This window comes from Microcebus murinus, chromosome 10 (genome assembly GCF_040939455.1).
Source record: "Microcebus murinus isolate Inina chromosome 10, M.murinus_Inina_mat1.0, whole genome shotgun sequence".
Classification (NCBI taxonomy): Eukaryota; Metazoa; Chordata; class Mammalia; order Primates; family Cheirogaleidae; genus Microcebus; species Microcebus murinus.
In genome coordinates this window covers 50,412,362-50,438,385 of record NC_134113.1, presented here as the reverse complement: position 1 = coordinate 50,438,385, position 26,024 = coordinate 50,412,362, and the positions used below count along the sequence as shown (strand labels likewise).

Here is a 26,024-nt window from a genome sequence, read left to right as displayed (position 1 = left end):
CATTTCCCCAGGGCGCTTGTAGTTTGATTCTTAAGCTATAACTCAATGTGATACTTTCCTTGCAGACCAATGCAAATATTTAGAAGTAGCATGGTATCATGAGAGTATTATATTAGAAGTCAGAAAATCTGAGAGTCATTCTTAAATCTTCATAAACTAGCCTTGAAGCATTTATTGACCCCATAATGTCCTAGAAACCTTACAAAGTATTGTGGATATAAAAATGAGTGATATATATTCAGTGATTCTTTTTCATTGATACATGTTAATAATTATACATATTTATGAGGTACATGTCATATTTTGATATATACATACAATGTGTAATGATCAAATAAGGGTATTTAAGATATCCATCACTTAAAATATTTGCCATTTTTTTTGTCATGAACATTTAAAGTCTTCTCTTCTAGCTATTTTAAAAATATACAATAAATTATTATTAACTATAATTACCATATTGTGCTATTGAACACTAGAACTTATTCCTTCTATCTAACTAATGTTTGTATCCATTAATGAACCTCTTTCCATTCCCACTCACCTTTTCTAGCCTCTGGTAATTCTAACTCTACTCTCTACCTCCATAAGACCCACTATTTTAGTGCCTACATATCAGTGAGAACATGGCATTTCCATCTTTCTGTGCCTGGTATTTCACTTTACATAATGTCCTCTAGTTCAATCTATGTGGCTGCAAATGACAGGATATCATTCTTTTTTATGGTGGAATAATATTCCATTCTACATACATACACCATATTTTCTTTATCCATTCATCCATTGATAAACACTTAAGTTGATTCCATATCTTGGCTATTGTGAATGATGCTGTAATAAAAATGGGGTTCAGGAATCCCTCTGATATACTGATTTACTTTCCTTTGGATAAATACTCATTAGTGAGATTGCTGGATCTTCTGGCAGTTGTATTTTTAGTTTTTTGAGAAATCTCCATACTGTTTACCATAATAGCTATACTAATTACATTCCATACATACATTCCATTACATATGGTATAAAAGAGTTCTTTTTTCTCTGCATCTTTGCCAGCATTTATTATTTTTTGTCTTTCTGATAAAATATTGACAATAACCATTCTAACTGGGGTGAGATGATATTGTTTTGATTTGCATTTCCCTGATGATTGGTGATGTTGAGCATTTTTCACATATTTGTTGTCTATTTGTATGTCTTCTTTTGAGAAATGTCACTTCAGATCCTTTGCCCACTTTTTAATGGGATTATTTGGAGTTTTGTTTTCTTTCCTTTTGTTTTCGCTGTTGAGTTGTTTGAGTTCCTTGTATATTCTGGATATTAGTCCCTTGCTGGGTAAATAATTTACAAATATTTTCTCTGACTCTACAAGTAAATATCACTGTGTTGATTGTTTCCTTGAATGTGCAGTCTTTTCCAGTTGATGCAGCCCTATTTGTATATTTTTGTTTTTGTTGCTGGTACTTTTGAAGTCTTGCTCATAAAATCTTTCCCTAGACCAATGTCCTGAAGTATTTCACTTATTTTTTTTCTAGTAACTTTATAGTTTCAGCCTTCAATTTAATTTGAGTTATTTACTTTTTTATCTGGTGAGAGACAGTGATCTAGTTTCATTCTTCTAGATATGGATATCCTGTTTTTCAACCACCATTTATTGAAGAGCATACCCTTTTTCCAAAGTATATTCTTGGTGACTTTGTCCAAAATCAGTTAGCTATAAATACGTGGATTTATTTCTGGGTTCTTTATTCTATTCCATTGGTCTATGCAGCTGTTTTTATACCAATATCATGATTTTTTGGTTCCTAGAGCTTTGTAGTATATTTTGGAGTTAGGTAATGTGATGCCTCTAGTGTTGTTCTTTTTGTTCAGTACTGCTTTGGCTATTTGAGGTCTTTTGTGATTTCATATGAATTTTAGGGTTTTTTTTTCTATTTCTGTGATGAATGTCATTGGTATTTTTATGGAGATTGTATTGAAACCATAGATTGCTTTGGGTAGTATGGTCATTTTAACTATATTAATTCTTCCAATCCATGAGTGTATCCCTGGAATAAATCATGCTGTATTTCTTTGTGTGTATGTTATTGGTTTGCTAATATTTTATTGAGAATTTTTGTATCTATGTTTTTCAGGGTCATTGGTCTATTGTTTTCTTTTTTTGATTATGTCCTTGTCTGGTTTTGATATCAGGGTAATGTTGGCTTCATAGACTGGGTTATGAAGAATTCCATCCTCTTCAATTATTTTGGAATGATTTCAGATTTGGTGTTAATTCTTCTTTATAAATTTGGCATAATTTGTCTGTGGATCCATCTGGTCCTGGGCTTTTCTTTATTGGAAACTTTTTATTACTGATTCAGTCTAATTTACTTGTTATTGGTCTGTTTAGGTTTTCTGTTTCTTTCTGGTTCATTCTTAGGAGGTATTATGTGTCCAAGAATTCATCTGTTTCCTCTAGGTGTTTCAATTTTTTAACATATAGTTGTTTATAATAGTCTCTAATGATCCTAGATATTTCTGTGACCTTAATTGTAATGTCCCCTTTTTGTTTATGTTTTTATTTATTTGGTATTCTCTTTTTTTTTTAGTTAGCCTAGTTAGTGGTTTATCAATTTTATCTTTTCAAAAGAACAACTTTTAATTTTGTTAATTCTTTGTATTGTGCTTTTAGTCTCTATTTCATTTAGTTCTGCTGTGATTTTTATTATTTTTTTCCTTCTTTTAATTATGGTTCAATTTATTCTTGCTTTTTTAGTTCCTTGAGGTACATTGTTAGGTAGTTTATTTGAAATCTTTCTACTTTTTGATGTAGGCACTTATTTCTACAAACTTCCTCTTAGCACTGCTTATGCTATATATATAGGTTTCAGCATGCTGCAATCTGATTTTTATTTGTTTCAAAAAATTTTTTAATTTCCTTCTTATTTTCTACATTGACCTAATGGTCATTCAAAAGCATGTTGTTTAATCTTCATGTATTTGTACAGGTTCCAGAATTTCTCTTGTTATTATTTTCTAGTTTTATTCCATTGTGGTCTGAAATGATACTTGATATGATTTTAATGTTTTAAATTTCCATGTATTGATGAGAAGAATATGTATTTTACAGCTGTTGGATGACATGTTCTGAAAATGATTATTAGGTCCATGTGGTATATAGTGTAAATTAAGTCTAATCTTTCTTTGCTGATTTTCTATCAAGATGATCTGTCCAGTGCGGAAAGTAGGGTGTTGAAGTCCCCAATATTATTGTATTGGTGTTTATTTCTCTCTATCTGTAATAATATTTTCTTTCTGTAGCTTAGTGTTCCAGTATTGAGTACACATATATTTATCGTTTTTATATATTCTTTCTGATTTGATCCCTTTATAATTCTTTGATGACTTTCTCTGTTTCTTTTTATGTTTTTTCACTTAAAATCTATTTTGTCTGATATAGCTACATCTTTGTGCTTTTGATTTTCATTTACATGTTTTTTTGTTTTTTTTTTTACCTATTCCCCTCATTGTCAGTCTATGTGTGTTTTTACAGATGAGTTGAGTTTCTTATAGGCAGTTGGGTCTTGTATCTATGTTTGCTTGTTTTAAAATCCATTCAGCCATTCTATTTTTTTGTTTGTTTGTTTTTTACTTTTGTTTTGTTTTGTGAGACAGGGTCTTGCTTTGTCACCCAGGCTGGAATGAAGTGGCCTCATCATAATACACTGCAACCTCAGACTCCTGGGCTCAAGTAATCCTCCTGCCTCAGACCTCTGAGTAGCTGCGACTGCATGTGCATGCCACCATGCCCAGCTAATATTTGTTTTCTCTTTTGTTCTTTTTGTTTGTTTGTTTTTTTTTTTTTTTGTAGAGAGGGAGTCTTTCTGTTGCTCTGCTTGGTCTAGAATGCCTGGCCTCAGGGAATCCTTCTACCCTAGCCTCCCAAAGTGCTATAATTATAGGCATGAGCCACTGTGCCAGTCCACTTTATTTCTTTTAACTGGGGAATTTAAACCATTTACATTCAAATTTAAACCATTTACATTATTGATAGGTGAGGGCTTACTCCTTTCATTTTGTTAATTCTTTGAATTGTTTTTCATAGCCTTTCTCTTTTATTATTTACCTTTACTATTTGGTAGGTATTTTGTAGTGATAATGTTTGACTCCTTTCTCTTTCTCTTTCTCTTTCTCATTTGTATATCTGCTCTATTAGTGAATTTTAAACTTTTGTGTGTTTTTATAATGTTAGATATTTTCTTTTCACTCCTCTATGTAGGCCTTCCATAATTAAGCCTTTCTTGCAGGGCTAGTCTAGTGGTGATGAATTTTTTCAGTTTTTGCTTCACTGATAGACTTTATTTCTCTTTCATTTTTGAAGGACAGCTTGTCAGATAGAGTATTCTTCAATGGCAGTGTTTTTTTTCTTTCAGAACTTTGACTGAATCATCCCATTCTTTCCTGGCCTTTAAAGTTTCTGCTGAGAAATCTACTGTTTGTCTGTTGGCTATTCTCAAATATGTGACTTAATTCTCTTCTCTTTCTGTTTTTAGAATTCTTTATCTTTGACTTTTGACAGTTTGACTGCAATGTACCTTGAAAAAGACTTTTTTGGGGCTTAATCTATCTGGGAATATTCCCACTTCCCATATTACCATGTCTATATCTTTTGCAAGAGTTCATAAATTTTCAGCTATTATTTTGTTAAATAAGTTTTCTATACCTTTGTCCATCTCTTCTTCTTCTGGAACCCCCAAAATTTGAATTTTGCTCATTTTATGGCTTCCTATATATTATGAAAGCTTTCTTCATTCTTTTTTTTTTCTTTTTCTTTTTCTTCTTCTTTTGGTCTTTTTATTTCAGAAGTGCTGTCTTCATGTTCTGAAATTCTTTCTTCTATTTGATCTGGTCAGTTGAAACTTAATTGTATTTTTTATTTCCTTCATTGAATCCTTTACTTCTGGGATTTCTGTTTGGTTCTTTTTTATATGTATCTATTTGTTGAATTTCTCATTTAGATCGTGAGTTGTTTTCTTGATTTCTTTATATTGTTTATTTCTCCTCTACATCTTATTTAATATCATTATTTTGAATTCTTTTTCAGGCATTTTATAGATTTCCTTTTCTTTGGGAATCTGTTATTGGAGAATTATTATGTTCCTTTAGAGATGACATGTTTTCTTGTTTTTTCATGTTTCATCTGTCCTTATGTTGATATTTGTACATCCGGTGCAACAGTCTCTTCTTCCAATTTTATGGATTGGCTATTAGTGGGAATTACTTTTTTCTATAGATACATCTAGAGTTTGGATTGCATAGGGTATTTTGGCTTTGATTCTGGGTGGGTGCAGTAGTGTCGTCTCTGTGTGATTTCTTGGGTTATAGTCAGCATCAATGATGTCTTTGTGTTCCTCAGCTGTTTAGGCTGTGGTTAGTGGAGGCTGTGGTGAGTCTTGCTGGGGACAAGGATCCCAGGTGGGCTCATCCTTGGGCACTAGTGGTGGCAACAATGGGCCCGGTATGGTGATACTCAGGCCCTGGGCAATGTACATGGGCACTAGCAGTGGCAGACCTGGATGGGCTTGTTTTTGGGCTTCAGACTGCATGCTCAGGAGCTGGTTGTAGCAGGGGTAGGCCAAGTGGGTGTGTCCTTAGTCCTCTGGACAACATTCATGATGTTGATGGTGGCAATAGTGATGGTGGTCCAACTCTCATATCCCTGAGCAGCATATGTGGGCACTGGTGATGGCAGCAACAAGCTGTGCTTGCTGGTTACCGAGCCCACTGGGAGGCATGCATGGGTGCTGACAGCAGATAGGCTGTGCTTGTCCTTAATGCCTCTGGATGGTATATGCATGTGTAGTGGTGGCAAGCAGGGAGAGCCTATACCCAGGTCCGTGGCCAGTGCATGTGGGAGGTACAGATTGATCCCCAGCTTCCCAGATGAGGTACATGGGCACCAGAAGTCAGAGCAGTAGGTAAAAGTCCTCTTAGGCACCCAGGTGATGTGCCTGTGCACGAGCTGTGGTGGGTGGGGTGGGTCAATCCTTAGGCCCCCAAGTGGTCCATTCAGACACTGGTGGCAGAGGTGGTGGGCAGGCAAGGCCTGTGTTCATTTCCTGGGATGGCACTCAGGCTAGCTGGTCCCCAAACCCCTAAAGTCACATGCAGCGGTGTGGTAGCCCTACTGCTGAAGGAGATGAGGTTGTTGTCAGTGACAGTAGCTCCAAGCAGGTGGCTCTCAGTCTCTGGGGTGCATAACCTTCAGCAATCTTTGTCCCAGGGGCTGCCTCCCTGGTGCACTGCATTGCCTGATCCTTGGGGTGTAGAACATTGTGTGGGCTAGAATTCTGGGGACCTGGAAACACTACTGGGATCAGCCAGCATGGCAACGCTGCAGCCCTCTGGTTGGGCATGGAGGGACATCAGCAGAGCTCCTGAGATGTGGAAATACAAGGGCTATCGGACTCCAGAGCAGGATTTAGTCTGGTAGGGCTGGGCTCGCAAAAGGGCACCATGCTGCAGCTGCTTGGGTCTTAAGGGTTGTGTAGGACCCAGCATGAACTTCCTCTCTGGAACAATGGCATAGTTTGAACTCCAGGTAGCTTCCTATACTAGATTTAGGATCTGTGATGGCCAAGGGCTTTCTTGTGGCTAGAATTGCAGGAGTCTGGAGTGGGAATGTGGACCTCTGGGGATCTCTTCCTTACCCTTTTCCTATAATAGATAGTATCCCTTGATTCCAACCTGATCTTGGCTGGGCCAGCTGCTTCACTTTCCTCTCCTTCCTTGCTTCAAAGATTCCCTGTCACTTCCCTGCTGAATTCCAGTGTTCTCTGTTAGAGGCTCTCTTTGGCATGTGGTTATCTACACACTGTTGTGGCTTTTCTTTGTGGTAGAGGTGAGTGCCTCGAGCTTCTAATTAGCTATCTTGAAGCCCCAACTACTCAGTGGTAATTCTTAACCTTAGTTATGCATTAAACTAGGAGTCATCAAACTGTGTCTTGTGGCTTACCGCCCATTTCTGTAAACAATCTTTTATTCTAGCACTGTCAGGTTCATTCATTTATATATCACCTGTGACATCCCAAACCTAAAAAATGTAGTGTCTGTGTCTTTACAGAGAAATTTTACTGACCCCTCATCATGCAGAAGATTTAAAAACAAATCATTGCCTATGTTTTCCCACAGACAATTTAATCAGAATTTGGAGTGGAGTTTGGGAATTGGTCCAAGAACAAGTTATTTTTAAGTGCATCCCAGATGAATATAATGGGCAACCAAAGTTAGGAAACACTAAGAGATAATTTCTATCCTTGAGGAATATATGATTTGTTTGGTAGAACTAAGTTTATAAAGATTAATAAAAATAGAATTGATGCATCTATAATGGAAACATTTACGAATTATCAAGGGAGTACTACACAGGAAGCATTTTAGTTCATTAGAGAATTTTTCACAGGAGAGATATTTAAGTAGATTCTTGAAGGATGAATCCACTGGTGCACCAGATCCGCTGTATTAGTGTCAGGGACAAAAGGAGTAGCAGTTAAAAGTAGAGAGAACAGCATGTGCAAAGGCAGGGAGGTGTGAAAGGACACGGCCCATTCAAGGAGTGACTGGAACTTCAGTGTGGCCAGAACACTAAGAGGGGAGAAGGAAGTGAGGTCATGGGATGTAAAGCTAGAAAAGTAGGGGCTAGGAAAATCTTTGTATGCTAAGAAAAGTGATTTGGAATTTATTATGTTGATTATGGGATTGAATGAATAACTGAGTCTCTGTAGGACTCAGTTTTTCCTTCTGCAAAATAAACAGCTCAGATGATTGCTAAGAGCCCTATAGTTCTAAAATATAGGTTCCTAAGATTACATCAGTTACTTCTTTTGATGGTCTTAGGGCTGGAAACATAGTTGGGGTTACATGAGAAACATGTAGTGATGGGTCACCAAGCCATCTCCTATAGTAGAGTCATTTCTGTTAATTGTGCAAATTAGGTCAATGCTACTTTGTGAATTCATCACAAGGATTTCAGAAAGCAGATTTCTGGATGGGAAATGCCTTGTCTGGTCAATGCATTAAGGCCCTTAATAAAGAATTTTACATAATGATACGATACCTGTAAAATGCTTTATGTTCCATTCAGAGAGGAGCTATTAAATGGGGACAGTTTTATTATCAAAATTCACATTCTTCACAGTTATCATCAGTGCTTATTATGGCTTGGTATCTATAAGTTTTTATACTCACAACTTGGTGTGTGAATTATACTCAAAACTTGTAAGATCTTCAATATGATATCTTATTTTACAATTTCTCATCTATATCATGTAGTTATATTATAATTTCATCTCTGTTCAAACACTGGGGTAGCTATATCACTACTTGTATCTTTAATAAACTACATGTTTTTGGCTTCATATCATTAAGTGAAATTACTCAAGTTCTGACGTACATTTGATATTTTATTTACCTGAATCAAATAATGATATATGGTGGGCTTAGTGACTGAAGATCCAAGATGCAAAAGCAGCCCCATCTTTGCATTCTGATTCATTTTATCAAATATAGGTAGATGCATGCCCTGAGAAATGCAGATTTAAATAGACCTCTTGGAAACTCCAGCAAGAGCTGTTGGGGAAAAAACTCATGTGGTTTCTATCATTTAAACATCAAACACTCCTATCAATGTAGATATTTTGAATGCCTTTTTTTTATTATTTTGGCATATTATGGGGGTACAGATTTTAATTGAATGCCTTTTATAAATGCTATTCAATTAGTAACTATTCCTCTGTCCCCACCAAAGAAAATTATAAAGAAACTCTAGGATTTTGACATGGTTGAAATCTTTGCCCTACTTTTTCTTCACAGACATTGATGAGTGTGCTGAAGGACGCCATTACTGTCGCGAGAATACGATGTGTGTCAACACTCCGGGTTCTTTTATGTGCATCTGCAAAACTGGATACATAAGAATTGATGATTATTCATGTACAGGTAAATGGCAGTTATTTATGAAATAAAATTTTTCTATGCCTTAAGTTTACTTTAAAAATTTCTTTTGACTCTAATTATTTTTTTGATAGGTATACCATAAATATCCACAACAAAACATAAGCAAAATAATATCATCTTGATTTGGTAGTTACTTCTGAATCTGTTCTAAAGAAAAGAATACCTACTTGTTCTGGATAAGTTTTATACTTCTTATTAGGAAGATAAATGAAAATTTTAAAACCAAATCAATATTATACTAATTTTATACAGTATTTATATTGAAAACCTATGTGAATTACCATGGCAAATCCGAGAAATAACTGCTAAATGGTATTTCCTTTATGTGATAGTGAATTTTTAGATAAAGGAATAATGACATAAATGTGATGTTTTTCAGAAATAGATACTTATAATTCTAGCATATGGGAATATTAAAAAGAATTGAGCTTTCTTACACCTCTGGGAAGTACAGTTGAGCACTACATCAAAGAGGTTTTTCTTATTTTTGTTGTATGAAATATCACTCCTCTTAATACCATCCAAAGTCCTGTTCAAGGATATCTTGAGTGTAAGTAATATCTGAAGTTGGTCCTGGAATGATACAGCTTATTTCCTTCATGTTCCATAGGTTCCTATCTGTATAAAATGATGCTAAAAGAGTAGCTTGAAGACTATGAGACTTGGGGAAATATGGATATGAAATAGGACTTCTTTTGGGTTTCTATCTTTTTAAAACAGAAAAAACAAATATGAAATTTTTTAAAAAACATGTAGAATCATAAAACTAGATAGCCTAAAATGTTATTCTTGTCATCTTTTACTCTACCTCCAACTTTATGATCTTTATCAGACACATGTGTAAACAAAATTGAGATGTTTGCAGGGAAAGAGACTATAACACTTCCTAGCATAAATATGAATCTATAATAAAGGTGTCACTTTGTCTTTGTATTAGTTGTTCACTTCTAAGTCGTCATTATAGTGTTCATACTGTGTGGTAATTGTTATCCTGTTTATCAGAGCAGAGGGAAGGGCCTTCGTCTAAATTCAAATATAGTATTAATAACAAAAAAATGATGTAATAAAAAACAGTAAGTGACTTCTTAGTCTATAGGGAATAACTGAAAATATCCTGAAGGTAAAAATGGTATTTAATAAAAAGATGCCAATGGATTTACAAATTCCTAGTTTTTTGTCAGTTCATTCTAAACATTTCCACATTATGGGAACAATTCTGTACTTTTTCTTTAGACAAAAAATTAAATCACATCGAGTAGCAGAATGAATGTCTTGAAGGAGAACTACAGAGATGCTTTCCAACATACAAAATAAAATAAAATAACAAGTTATAATAAATAAATAGGGAATTGAATATACAGTTTACTATAATATTAGTAATACCAATAAGCCTGAGTTTCATTTTAATGGTTAACAAAAAAGCTATTTAAGATAAAGCTGTTACATCTTAGAAAGCAGATATTTCAAGATGTGCTCATTAAAAATGAGAGTGCTGGCAATTTCTGAGTCTGCGGATTCTTTGCAATTAGAGTCTTAAAAAGCTTTGTACATTTTTATACTTCCTAGTGATTCTTTTTGTTTTTCTTATATTCTTAAAATAGTGTTAGAAATTTTAAGAGGGAGGACATGACACATGTCCTGGTGTTGAATGAGGTGTGTTTCTCAAGGGCAAGATATTTTCAAGAGATTCATTTCTGTTCTGGGTCTGTCTGTTGGATATAAATCCACGGAATAGTTTAGCTTTCATACACTACAGAGAATCTTTTACTTTGGCTTTTACCTCTCCCAGTAATTTTCCTTCCAAATAAAACTCACAAATTACTGTTTATTTTTGACTACTTGGGGGAATTTTCCCTTACAATTTCAAAAGATCTAATGATATAAATGAAGAATCTCTTTGCAGGAATGAGGAGGAAGGCTGAAATCATTTTAAGAAAAGCTGTTCAGGCTATGATTTTTGTGCCTAAGGAACCAGAGCCAAGAATTTCAATATCTGGCAGATGATGGAATGTATTTCCTTAATGAGGCACTAGCATTTCCAACTAGCACCATTATTTCTATGCTTCCACTTAAAGAGGAAAGACTTTCTTGCCCTTAAATGTCCTATCAACTCTGACTAGGTCTACAAGTTTGAGAATTTACATCTGTACACAAAAGCTGGAATTTTTTTTTTAGGGAATATGAGTAGATTTATTTTGTAGTGCATAGTCAGGTGAACACTGTCAAACATTTCTTTATGTTAGGTCATGGAGAGTCAATGCTTATTCAGGGTTTCTGTAAAGGAAATAAGTGTCTAAATGCTATGCCCTTGGATTCCCTGTCTCCATCCTTTGATATTAGGGTTTGTACAAAAGGCTCTAAGAAATGACTCCTCTACTGGAGGTTTGCCTTGTGGCTGAAGGTATCTAGGCTATTCCTTCTTAAGAGTTCCCTTCAGACCAGAGTGGAACTTTGTTTCTCTGATAAAGACTGAGATTTATTTTCTCTGAATTTTAGTAACAGACATTATATATTATTCAATTTATAATGCTCAGTAATTAAACTGCTTTCTTCATAGATTAAGTTCATGAGCTTCCACTCTAAGATAATTTTTTCCTTTACAGATTTTATAATAATAATCATAAATTAAAAGTTAGTAGAATAAATATAAATCACCATTTTCTGGGCCTCTGTACAATTATAGCAATGACTCAGTCACACCATTTGCACAAGTAGTGTATCAGTTTATACTCTCTAAACTCATTAATAAAATTTTCCTTACAGTGAAGGTGTTATTATTTTTATTAATTCTTCATAATTTTTCTCCTCACTTCCTTTTCTGTTGCAGAAGAAGAAAGACTAGATTTACCTACAAGGAAAGAGAGACTGAGGGAAGAGAGAGAGAAGAGGGCAGAAAGGGAGGAAGGGGAATAGAAGGAGGGAGCAAAGGGGGAGAAGAAAAAAAAAAGGAAAGGAGAAATGAAGAATAGGAAAGGGGTTTTGGCTCATATGAGCCAAGATGTGTGAAGCCCATTTTTTAGGATTTCTTCAAAAACAACTTGATTTTTATGTATAACAAAGTTACTTATTGGGATTCTTGGTTAATTAAATTAAATTGGGCAGATTTTGTTGAGTCTCACAAGGCATCTCTTCTTGGAACTGGTCTTGTATAATGGACAAAGTATAAAACATCTCTAGAAACAAAGATGGAATCAAGAATTTTAGATAAAGATCTGAGAGAAGAGGCACTCATTTCAGATCTTCCTGATATAGCTCTCTGCTCTGATTGTGACAATAAAAAAAAGAGTTCTGATTCTTCTTTTGCATTGACGAGCTTGTAATCTTCCTATGCTGTGCACTTTCTTAGAGGTAGAACAGGAGAATGGGAAGGGTGGGTAGGTAAAAGGGATAGAAAATACCCCTGCCTTGGCTTAGGAGTAAATTCATTCTTTAGAGCAGTGGTTGTTAAAAAGAAGTGATTTTGCCTTCCCACCTACCAGAGGCTATTTAATAATGTCTGGAGATATTTTTGGGTTATCACAACTGTGGAGAGGGTTTTCTACTGGCATCTGGTAGGTAGAGGCCAGGGATATTGCTGAATATCCTATAATATTGTTATAATAGCAATCCTCTTGAGGAAATGTTTTATTTCCCTGGGACTCATTCAACTGGGAACTTTTCTCTGGTTACTTTTCAAGTGAGTCCTTAATCTTCATTCTGCACAAAACATCTGACTCAGGACAGCACCTCTCCCGAGAATATATGACCCAAAATGTCAGTAGTGCCAAGTTGAGAAACTGCTTTAGAGTTACCCGATCAAAACTGTAAGATGCAAACTTTCTTTTTTTTTTTTTTACCTCATATTATGTGGGTACAAATATTGTTAGGGTTACATATCTTGCCCCTGCTCCCCCTCCCTACCCTGCTATGCCAGAGCTTTAAGCGTGCCCAGCCTCCAAGTGGTGCGCACCACACCCACCGGCAAACTTTCTTTTTAACTTTACCTGTTCCTATTGGAGTTTCTATTGGCTCTGTATAGTGATGCCTTCTCTCACTTCTTATGTTCTCTAGTGTCCTTTTATTATCTTTTGGTCACAAAAAGGACCCCTTTTCAGTAAGCTCCACTCCCCACTAAGTTCTTTCTTCTTTTTTCTTCTATTAAAACTTCTTATCTTAACATAGGGGAATGATTCTTCAATGGTGAAATTTCAGACATCAACAGAAGCAGCAAAGAGGATTTCTTAGGGCTCTTCAAATGATGCTATCCTGACGACTGGTCAATATACTTTCTACTGACTCCTATCGATTCTGTTATCCCAGAGCTGATGCTGGCTTTGGTCCATGTCACATATCACTGGGGGTTCCTAAAGTATCTAAGCACAAGGAATTCTACTAGATACTTGATTTTTGTTGTTAAACAAAGTGCCTCCTCTGGTGTTCCTCAGGAGTTTCACTTCTGAAAGTACTTAACTTTTTATAGCATTGGATACAGCTACTGCTTACATTTTATGATCTTGCTGTGGTTACTTTTTGTTCTCTAAAATAGTCAATGCTGATTTTTTTTTTTTTTTATCACTAGCGTCCTGTTTGTCAGGCTTGTTTAATTTGCTGATTATGGAGAAAAAGTGGTAAATTTTATGATGATATTAAGTTTTCTTCACTTTTCTTTATTACTGTTGATTTCCTAGCATGAAAAGAGTCTTGGATACTATTGTTGGCTACAGAAGGTTATGAAAAGGATTTACTGCTGGGCAACTGAAGCAGAGATTTTAAGCCAGTGGTAACCTGGGCATGCCCCTTCCTTAAATAATGCTGTGTGTGTTTCTTTAAAGTTCTCTATCAAATAATGCTCAGAAAAGGAAAGTTGCTGAAAGTGTTTATTTAAAGAAATGATATTTTGGAAAGGCAGAAATAACATTTTTTTATTCTACATTCTTACAAAAAGAATTTATATTGAACCTAGAAATTTATTGTATGGATGAACAATGACTATTTAAAAATAGCTCTTGGTGGATTTATCAAAATCACAAGTGTAGAAGAAGGCAGTTAATTCATTGTGTGTGCATGTACCACAACAATTACTGGTATAGAAACAGTGAAGGAGGTGAAAATACTGGGGGCAATGACAGAAAGGATGGAAGGCCACAAGAAGCACAGATCAGAGAGAGCAACAGTAAAAAACAAGAAGTGAAAATGTGCACATGAGCTTTCAAAAAAAGTCTTAAATAAACAAAGTTATTTTAGTTGGGTACTTTCTCATTAGTAAAATACCTAGCAGAGAAGAAATATCTATTAAATGTTAGCTGCTTTATCATTATTATTATGATTATTATCACTTTTGTGATTAGACCAGTTATCCTCTTGAGGAAATGTCTTTTTTTTCTGAGAGCCTTCCAACTGGGCACTTTTCTCTGGTTACTTTTAAACTGAGTCATTAATTTTGATAACATAAATAGCTTTGTTATAGCAATGAACTCAACTGCATTATTGTTTATTCAACTGAACTTACTATGTACCTGTGAATAGGGGCTTAAAAAACAGAAAGGGAAACCTTGGTGAAACTGGATAGCACTTACTCTGGAAGTTAGAAAAAATTCCTTCCTTATGAGGATTTGTTATACTCCTTAGGTTCCCATTGTTCTTGAGAATGAGTGTTAGATTGTGATATCCCAGGGCTAGATGGACTCATCCAGGGCTCTACTTTGGCTGTGAATCTGCCCAAGCTGGAGAATAGGACGTCTAAGCAATCAGTGAGTACGGTCAGTTCTCAAGCAGGGCAGATTTTTATGAGCCTGGCTGCTTCCATGTAGATTTCTTTTCTAAAGACTCACTATTAACAATCAGACAATCCTACCATCTGGCCACTAGTTGCCATGGCTATTGAAAAAGACTTTTGCATTTTTGTGAACAACTACTCCAGATTTTCTTTTCCTGGAATCAGCATTGCAAATGATAATGAAATTGTGGCATACAGAGGCCCTTTTATAAAACATGAAAGTCAGACAGCTTTAGGTTTTGAAATTTAAAGTATGCCCCCTAAAGCTAAAGGAGGCCTCATTCATCTCTTGTAGTTCATTATATATTATTATACTTTATAGTTATTAATTTAAAAATATAAACATGATCACAAAAGCAAATTAAAATACCAAGCCCCAGGACTCAAAGGATCAATGATGAAAACTATTTCTAAACAGACATCATCTAGGAAGCATCTTTAGAAGAGTGTGCACTGTGGTTACCGGGAAGGGTTAATGTTTAGAAAACTTCAGGCCACATTTAGAAAACGTGCAGAGAACAGAAGTGAGACGTGTATGCACAGTTAGTGAGGAGGCCAAGGCAATGTGCTTATCTCTTTTCTGAAACACATACGTGCATACATACAATTAGCAGTCAGCTCAAAACCAAACAGGCTCAAAGGCTCAGGGAGCTGAATTGCCTTTTTGAAGATGAAAAGCTTGGAAAGGAGTCTGTGCTCTCTGAATCTGTCATTGAGTGGGGGAAGCACACCAGCTCCAATGTAGCAGTTTCCAGGCTTGTCAAAGCCGTTATGCAGCATGGCGTGCAGCTGTCGTATCTATGTACAACCTCCAGCCCAGCCAGCCAGTTTGGCATTCAGAGTGCCCAAGGGCACGTGTCTGTGTGAAGTTGACTCTATGCAAGCTCACCTGAGCACCACGAGGATGGGAGCTGCCTCATTAGCAAGCCTCACCTACTTCAATTGGTTAATCAGTAAACCCTAATTTACCTTTGTCACAAATGGATGTATTATTTGAGATTTATTTCAAGATTTATATGAAAAGCGTACAGCTGAAAATTCACATAGGGGAATAAAAGGATTATACATGCCAAGAGAGTAACAATAGCGGTGTCTTAGCAACAGACACCTGTAGAGGACAGGATTGCTGAAGTTGAAGCTCAACAGATGCCTTTCATTTCCTTTCTTGATTTTTGGCTTTGACTTGTTAGCTGGGATGAAGTTTGACCTTTCTTATGCCTTATCACTGTTTGAGTACTCCATGGAATAGAGTTCATCTTCCCGTTCTGCTGCTGATCTAATCTTGTAGTAGTTATGTAACCTCCTGGTGACATTGCCTTGTCTTGCTGCTCTCGTTTTCTCCCCTGTCCAGGATGTCTCTGCAGTGTCACATCCATGAAAAATTGTGGTTTTTGGCCCTGAGGTTGAGTATCTTCTCCCAAATCAGGAGCCGTATCTGTTCTGTGAGCTTCCAACAAGGGCTTGAGGTGTGGGGAGGGTGAGGCACAGCCACAATGACTGCTAGGATCGTGCTTTCTTAGGATGTCTGTGGCCCAGGAATCTGGGAATGGCTTAGCCAGGTGCTCTGCTTCGGGGTCTCTCACAAGGTTGCTATCAAGATGTCAGCTAGGACTGGGGAAGGATTTATTTCCAAGCTCGCCTATGTGGGCATTGGCTTGTTCAGTTCCTCAGTGTCGATTGAGTGTAGGTTGATTTTAACTCTTTGCCATGTGGGGCTTTCCAACATGGCAGCTTTCTTCATCAAGGCCAGTAAAAAGAGACACCTGCTACAGCTGAGTGGAAATTACTATCCTTTATAACCTAACTATAGAACTGATGTCCTATTACCTTTGCTGTAGTCTGTTGGTTAGGAGCAAATCACTAGGGGTAGGGGATTACACAAAGGCTTCACTATCAGGAGATGGGTAGCACAGGGGACCATTTTAGAAGCTATTATACACATGGAATATTGTATATGGTTAATTAACCCATTTCAGCTATATGGAAATAAACAGTACCAGGTTGAAGAATAAGAGTAGGGAGAGTTAAAATAGTAAAAATGTGTTGGGTAAGAACTGTGTGTGAGGGATTGTGAAAAACTCATAAGCTGTCACACATTTCTTTTACTTTTCTTTACACTAGGGCTTTAGTATGGGTGCATAGTTGGTTCTTGTCCAATTTCATAGATGGAGATAGTATAAATCAATCACTACAGCACAATGTGGTACAATTTATAACAAAGAAATGTGCAGAGAGCTGTGGAGAGCCCAGAGAAGGCAGTGAGTAATCTGGCTGAAGCCTGGGTATGGCCACACATCACTGGCAAAGTGGCATTGGAGCTGAGATATTTAAGTGTGAACAGACATTTCAGGAGAGGCAGAAGTGAGAGAAGACATTTCAAGAAGCAGGAAGAGTAGGTACAAAAGTATAGGTTGTTGTATAATAGCAAGTTTAGTGTAAACGGAATTGTAAGAGATAAAGCTAAAAAGTCCTGTAGAAAATTCTAAGACATATTTTCCAGTTTCTGAAACATTTCAGTCAGTTTGTGCACATTCTAATTAAGATGGGCACATTGAAGTGTTAATGCATTATTTTGTTTCTGTTGTATGTCAGTTTTCTTTTCTGCTGAAAAGTTGTTTATTAAATTGAGGATACTTCTGAAAATCAATGTAGGCCTAAAATCAAGGTGATACAGTATTTCATTTCAAAGAAGACAGAATGCTTTGTTGGCATTCTTAGAACTCCATGAAAGCAGATTTTCAGTGTGGTCTAATGAAAACTGATTTGAGAATATTTCTAGAACAAAGTCATAACCATTAAGTTATTACCTAAGGCATTTAAAAATAGATTTGCATATTCATGTCCATTAAATATGGTGAAATACAACAACAACAAGACAAGAAATGGCTAAGAGATCTATAGAGCTTCTCTTTTAGTTTGTTCAAATCAAATCAAAATCTTCCTGGACCCCTCTTCTGCATAAACATTTTGAGCTTGTGGATAATAGCTCACTCAGGGTCCTTATATTTGAGTCCTCATTCTACTACCCACTGGCTGGGATCATGAGCAATTTACCTATTCCTTTAGCCTCAGTCTCTTCAACTTTAAAATGGGATAATATTACAGACTTTATAATTAAACGAGATAAAGTATATAAAGTAATTAGTAGGATAGCTGGACCATATGTGGTCAATAAGTAATAGTTATTATCGTTGCTATTTATGGTAGGCAGAATAATGGCCCTCAAAGATGTTCATACTCTAATCCCCAGAACCTGTGTATATGCTACCTTACCTGGAAAAGGGACTTTTCAGATGTGATTATGGTTAAGGACCTTGAAATAAGGAGATTATCCTGGATTATCCAGGTGGGCCCAATCTAATTACATGAGTCCTTAAAGAAGAAGGTTTTCTGACTGTTGTAAGAGGAAGGTGTGACTATGGAATATTGATCAGAGAGATGCAACATTACTGGCTTTGAAGATGGAGAGGGGGCTGTGAGCAGGAACATGAACAGCCTTTAGAAGCTGGAAAAGGCAAGGAAACAATTACCAGTAGAGCCTCTAGAAAGGAATGTAGCCCTGTGGACATCTTGATTTTAGCTTGGTAGATGTATGGTGGACTTCTAACCTAAAAAACTATAAAATACATGTATGTTGTTTCAAGCTACGGGGTTTAGAGTAATTTTTTGACAACAGTAGAAAACGAATACACAATTAATATTAGCTAACACAGTTGAATTGTTCAAAACTATATTCAAAAGCAATTCTTATTGAATTGTTGAGGAGAACCAATAACTCTGGAATGAGTCTGGTGTCTGTAGGGGGAGTTAGAGGGGTAGTCTGTAAAGGAGAGGGTGATTCAGTTCATATTTATGCCTAAATTCCTCACTTTAATGACTGAGTTGCTTTTTTTATATTTGGTTTTGCTGTAAAAGTTAGGAGTGCTCATTATTTTAAAAACATTTTCATACTCTGCTTCTAGTGAATACAAACACACACAAAAAATCACACAGAAATAGACTGTACATTTACCCAAAATGTAACAGATAAAACAATGATATAGTACATTTCTCATTAGCCTCCTTTTTGTTTTTGTTTTTTTTTTCTTTTTTAGGAGATTCTGAACTTAATAACATGAAGGAACTTGACAGACAATAATTTTGAAAGCACTACTAAAAAATCATTTGTAGACTTAGGTGGTTATTGGGGTATCATTGCTGTCATAGATATTCAGAAGACAGGGTTGTTGAAAATGACCTTTTAATTCAGAAAGGCTCTATGCCAGCAAGACTATATCTGAGCCACAAATTAGTAACCTATGCGCTATAATTAGCTCTTGGTGGGGATTTATTTGGCTTTGGGGGCATTTTAATGATTCAACATTTAAACATTCAAAGGATTCCATTTTAAAAATCTGGATTTCCAGCCAGATTTTCATATTGTTTGCTATTAATTCTGGATCCACATTGCTGCATCTCAACTATCGACAACAGCTGCAATAGTAGCACCTCTCCTAGAAAAAAAAAGATGTCTCCCCTTGTGGTCACTGAAACTCAATAGTTCTAGTGAGAACATTAATGTTGAAATAAATATCAGAATGCTTATAGCCAGTCTGTCTCATACCCATTTACTTTATCTGTCTGACCCAAGAATTAGAGCATTTTCAGCATTTTTATAACCCATGATTTATAGTAGAAAGCAATATAGTAGAAAGTGATTATAAAAAATGATCATCTTAATAGAGATTTTAATATAGAAATAATGTCAAAGACTTGACTTCTTTATGAGTCATGTTTCTAATAAATTTACAAGTCACACTGAAATAAACTCTGGAAGAATCAGTGGATTCTTCAATAAATTTTGGATTCATCTGTTTTAGTTTTCCTTTCAAAATTAAATTATAATAACCTTAAATACTAAAGTCACAAAGAGCATATATATGCCATTATAGTGTAGTGTTAGTTAGTTGGCCAATTTTAAAATCTCCTAGAAGTTTAATTCATTGCAAAGTTTATAGCAGAGCAAATTATTTAGATCATGGGACACATAAAATTTGTTGACAAAGTAGAATAAATACTGTACATTGTTTTGTTTTTTAATGGACTTTGTATTAATCTACTTAGGCTGTTATAACAAAATACCATAGACTGACTGGCTTAAACATCAGAAGTTTATTATTTCACTTTTCTAAAGGCTAGAAGTTCAAGATCAAGGTTCTGTGAGAGCTCTCTTCCTGAAATGCAGACAGCTGATGTCTTGCTGTGTCCTCACATGGCCTTTGGGTGCAGGTAAAGCGAAAGAGAGTGGGCTCTGGTGTCTTTTAATAAAGACACTAATCCTGTCAGATCAGGGCTCCACTCATATGACCTTATTCGACCTTAATTACTTTCTGAAAGGCCCCGTCTCCAAATACAGCCACATTGGGGGTTAGGGCCTCCACATATAAGTTTGGTGGGAGTGGGACACAAACATCAGTCTGTAATGGCCAATCTGTTGTTCAGTAGATGTAATATCTTTCAAAAGGGGGTTGCTACAATGACATGTAAGGAAGTGACAAGATATTACAAAAAATAAAATGTAATCATCCAAAGGAATAGATCACCTAGATTCAGTTTGTAGGATTTCACTGTGAGTTAATCATTGAAAGAAGATATGTTACTGATTGTAACTCCTTTGCAAGAGGAATGGGGCCTGGGATTATAGGCTTTAGCTTGACTGATATTAAGGATGGTTTTGATTTTATTTAGCTTCTCTTTGCACACATTACAATTAATGGTATTATTCCTCCTATAACAGTAATTCTTTCCACATTTTTTTAATTTCAGAATATTACAGGGGTACAAATGTTCGGGTTACATGGATTGCTTTTGTACAGCTTGAGTCAAAGTGTGTTCTCATCACCCAGATAGTGTACCTTATACCCATTAGATAGGTGTGATTTCACTATCCCCTCATCTTCTGTCAAACCTGCCTGATTTCCATTGAAATCATGAATGTGCTCATGATGCTCGTGAATGTGCTCATGAATGTGCTCATTCCATATGTGCTCACGAATGCCGGTACATGTGGTGTTTTTTTTCCATTCTTGCAGTACGTCACTTAGGAGAATGGTTTCCAGTTCCATCCAGATTGTTACAACATGTATTAATTCATCATTTTTTCGTATGGCTGAGTAGTACTCCATGATATACATATACCACATTTTATTAATTCACTTATGAATTGATAGCCACTTGGATTGATTCCACATCTTTGCAATTGTGAATTATGCTGCAGTAAACATTTGAGTTTAGGTGTCTTTTTGGTAAAATGATTTTTTTTCCTTTGCATAAATACCCAGTATAGGGGTTGCTGGATTAAATGGTAGGTCTACTTTTAGTTCTTTGAGGAATCTTCATACTATTTTCCATAGAGGTTGTACTAATTCACAATCCCACCAACAGTGTATAAGTAAATGTTCCTTTCTCTCCACATCCACGCTAACATCTGTTGTTTTGGGACTTTTTAATGAAAGCCATTCTCACTGGAGTTAGCTGATATCTCACTGTGGTTTTGATTTGCATTTCCCTGATAATCAAGGATGTTGAGCATTTTTTCATATGTTTATCACCCATTAGTCTATCTTCTGGTAGATTCTGGTTATCAGCCCTTTCTCAGATATATAGCTTACAAATAGTTTCTCCCCTTCTGTAGGTTATATATTTGCTCTGTTGATTGTATCCTTGCCTATGCAGAAAGCTTTTTAATTTAATTAAGCTCCATTTATTTATTTTTGTTGTTGCTATAATTGCCATTGGGGTCTTCTTCATAAATTCTTTGCCTAGGTCAATAGAAGAATTTTCCTACATTTACTTCTAGCATTTTTATGGTTTCATGCCTTACATTTGAGTCTTTTATTCATCTTGATTTAATTTTTGTGAAAGGTGAGAGATAAGGATCCTATTTTAATCTTTTGCATGTGGCTATCCAATTTTCCCAGCACCATTTGTTGAATAGGGTTTCTTTTCCCCAGTGTATACTGTTGTCTGCTTTGTCAAATATCAGATGGCTATATGTGTAGGTTTTCTGTATCTGGATTCTCGGTTTTGTTCCATTGGTATATGTCCTGATTTTTCTGTTAGTACCATGCTGTTTTGGTTACTGTGGCCTTGTAGTATAGTTTGAAATCTGGTAAGGTGATGCTTCCCAATTTGTTCCTTTTTCTTAAAGTTGCTTTGGCTAATTGGGCTCTTTTTTGGTTCCATATGAACCATAGAATTATTTTTTCTAGATCAGTGAAAAATGAATTGTTACATTTTTATTCAGAATTTGATAAGTCCAGTGATAAACAACTGATAGCACTTAGTGGGAAGAGCCTTTTGCACCTGCCTTTGTGATGACAGGCAACTCTTAGCAGTTTTTGGATCTCAGTTTCTTGTCAGCAAACAGCAGGAAGACATGATTTGTTTGTGTGTGGTCAAGGCTTTTAGTTGCAAATAATAGGAAATCTCTGGCTGTCTTAAGCTTAAAGAGATTTCCTGGAAGGGTGTAGGTGGCTCAAAGAATACACATAAAGCTTGAGGAGCACTCTGGAAAATGTACAGAGATCACAGGATCTCTAAGGCTTTGACAGGATGGGGCAATTGCAGGATGTATTGCCACTGCCACTGGGGCTACTGCAAGATGCTGAATGGGGGCACACAGCACTGAAAATGAATCATTACTGTCTCTTTGCCTTCCAGACACTCACTCTACATTCAGAATTCCTGGAAAGAAGCATGTAGTTGTCTTAATTTACATACATGGTTGCAAGACCATGTATTTGCGAAGTGGCAAGAGATCGGTAGAAAAGAAAGTATCTTGCCTCTTTTGGCTTCCATAATGGGAAGGGCTCCCTGACTTCTAACTAGACTCACCCAGTAGATGATGTTTCCAAAATAGAGAGGTGGTTCAGATGCTGGATAATCCAGGAAGAAAGGAAGGATGAAAGGAAGGAAGGAAGGAAGGAAGGAAGGAAGGAAGGAAGGAAGGAAGGAAGGGAGGGAGGGAGGGAGGGAGGGAGGGAGGGAGGGAGGGAGGGAAGGAGGGAGGGAGAGACAGAGGGAGAAAGAAAGGAAAAACAGAAAAAGAAAGGAAAGGAAACGGAAGGGAAAGGAAAGGAAAAGAGAGGAAGGGAAAGTAAAGGAAAGTAAAAAGGAAAGGGAAGGAAAGGAAAAGGGGAAGGGAAGGTAAAAGAAGAGGTGGGGAGGGGAGGATACAGGAGGGAAAGGAAGGAAAGAAGGATGGGAGAGGAGAGGGGAAGGAAGAGGAGGGGAGAACAGAAAAGGAAAAAATATCTACATTGTTCCTCCTTAAACTGCTTGGCTAGTGTAGGGTTCTATGGTAAAATTTTACCTAAAATAATGCTGTATACCTTTCAAAGCATTATAAAAATATAAGGTGGTATTATTGTTCTCATTGCCACTATCTCAGTTCAAACCATCATTGTTTACGTGGACATTTTAGCTATTCTACTACCTTTCTGTCTGTAATTTTTGCCTTTTTATTATGATCTCAATTTTGTCACCAGCTTTATCTTCCTCTACAGTGTAGTCATTTCCCTTTCTAGAAATTTCAGTGACTTCTCATTGCCCACAGAATAATACTCACAAAGCTTAGCAGAGCAGTCTTCTTTTCTAGCTTTATGTCTTTCTACAGATTTTGTATCCTTATCAAACCACAGCTTTCTGCTTTGCAAAACTATTTTACTAGAACTCAGTAAGTTACCACGCTCTATGTAAAATGCCAACATAACTGGCTTCAGCCCACATTCTCATACGGGAGTGAGCTAAAGGTCTTAACCTTTTTGGAGTTGAGGGAGGAAGAAGGGAAGTCGGAAGTGACTGACTCATGATCATTTGAGACTTTAGTGGTTACATTTAAAGCATATTTAACTTTGCCAGGATTCAACAGAAGGCACACCCCGAAGCCTTCTTTCTAGCGGGAGAAGGCATTAATGCTCTCAACACACGTCAGTCCCAAAGTCCTATACCTCTCCCCAAGTGCTTCTGCCTGGCTCTTTCGTACAGTGGGTCACATCCAAACATAGTGACCTGTGCGGCAGTTTCCCATGCTCTCTTTTAGTCTCAATGAAGAAAATTGAATAGATATATTGCCTAAAACTATTTGTGGCAGCCACACCTGTCCCCTCTCCTTCCAACCACATGATGCATCACGTAATAAATGGACAACCTGCTGAAAAATTTTATTTCTCATTAACCTCATAAGATTGCCACCTTTATTTTACTCAATTGGATTTTTAGACTCCACTTATCCCATTATGGGAGGTTTAGTTGTATCATTCTCTGAGAAGGTCTTTGCTGATGTAGTTTTCACTGGCCAGAGTAGCCTTCTTTATCTTTTTTTCAGTTATTGAAATGCTACTCACCTTCTATGGCTTAGTAAACATAGTCCCACCGGTGTATGTTTCTTTAAGCCTTCTCATTAGAAAGTGCTAGTTAATTTAGCAGCCAGTGGCATGAAATTCAAGTGGATTTGGTATTCACCTTCCTAGTCACAGTATGACATTTTCAATAGATTGTTTTCATCTGCATTTCTATAGCTCTTAATTAAATCTGTTTGGTTTTGTATTAGTTGTTTATACATTTGTCTTAGTCTATTAAATTACATGTTATTTGAAGACATGCTTTATGTCTTTTTCATCTATTTGCAGCAGATATCCCTGTTGTATAGATGAAAAATCTTAGTCTCAGAGAAATTGAATAACTTGTTTTAGTTCACAGATTCTATAAATGGGGGAATTCTTATTCAAAAAAGGAGAGGAAAAAAAATTGGCTACTCTTTTCTTTCATCATTTTAGGGAAAGCAAAGTCATCCCTGGAATATATGTGAACCAAATATGCATTGATAGTTATGAACTTTGACTCTGACTGTCACCATCCTCAAGGATTATGTGCAAATCCCAGATGGAATTGTGTAGGGGGCCCTGCTACCCACTCTGTGGCATTTCCCTCTAAGTTCTTGGTTTCTGTTAGCCTCAAATTCCTTCTAGATGCTTGGGATAGACATGTGCTGTTGCACTATGGTATGTCCTCTCCAGTAGAACTCAAGGATTTGTGTTTAATATGTGCTGGACACAATGCTAAACGCTTTATGTGCATTTTTTCATTTAGTCATATTCACCATCTTTCAGATCAGTACTACTTACTATCCTCATTTTACATATAAAGGAACTTAAGCTAAAGAAGTTCAAGTAAAATCCCAAATCTTTAAGCTTTTAAGTGATAGGGCCTCTCAGAGAGGCAAAAATTAAGTATCTCAGTAGTATTTTGACTTAGCAATTAAAATACCTATGTGGACTAAAAGTGGTTTTTAAGCTCCATTCATTCAAGTTTTTCTCTGACTTCTTTTGTTATTTTGAACTTTTCACTTCATATTCCCTGGACAGTATAATAGTCCCTCCTTAGCTGCCATTTGCTTGCCATGGTTTCGGTTACCTACAGTCAACCATAATCTGAAAATAGTTGAAAACAGGACAATAAGATATTTTCAGAGAGAGAGAGAACATTTACATAACTTTTATTATTGTATACTATTGTACTTGTTCTATTTTATTATCATAGTTTTTAATGTCTTACTGTGCCTAATTTATAAGTAAAACTTTATCATAGGTATGTATACATAGGAAAAATCATAGTGTGTGTGTAGATAGAGTTCAGTACTATTCATTTTCTCAGACATCTATTGGGGGTCTTGGAACATATTATCAGTGAATAAGGGGGGACTACTCTATAGTACTGTTCACAAGATCCCTCTGGAGCTTGATTACCTGAGTTTGAATTCTGGTTGTGCAGCTTATTAACTGTGTGACCTTTAGCAAGTTGCTTAACCTTCAGTACCTCCATTTCGTCTTCCATAAACTGGGAATGAAAATAACAATATCTCACACTTGTTGCAAGGATTATATGAGTTAATATATATTTAAGATGTTTACAGCAATGCCTAGAGTAAATGTTTCTTTTAATAAAAATATTTATTAACTGTGCTTATTAATGTGCTTAATGCTGTGGACGATACAAATATAAATAAGACCTATACCCTTGGGGACTTTATGATCAATGAGAAGAGATAGAAATGTATTTATTTAGTCATCCAACTAAAATTAATAAAAGATAAAATGAATTGATTGCTAAACAGAATTATAATCAATGTGCTATAGCCACTTGCTTTCATGAAATTATAAGGATGGGTATGAAATCATGGTAAAAAGAGTGTGATATATTGGATAAATGTTGGCTGGAAGTTAGAAAGTGAGAG

The 26,024-nt window shown here is 36.1% G+C and overlaps 1 protein-coding gene across 3 annotated transcripts in view; it reads left to right on the top strand.

The window, feature by feature from the left end:
• NELL2 (neural EGFL like 2) overlaps positions 1-26,024 on the top strand; it is a 346,799-nt gene that overhangs the window by 188,912 nt on the left and 131,863 nt on the right. For all 3 annotated transcript variants that reach the window (XM_076007197.1, XM_012747980.3, XM_012748043.2), the window contains one exon: positions 8,851-8,976. In XM_076007197.1, coding sequence (XP_075863312.1) covers positions 8,851-8,976 — 126 coding nt within the window. The remainder of the gene's footprint in view (positions 1-8,850; positions 8,977-26,024) is intronic.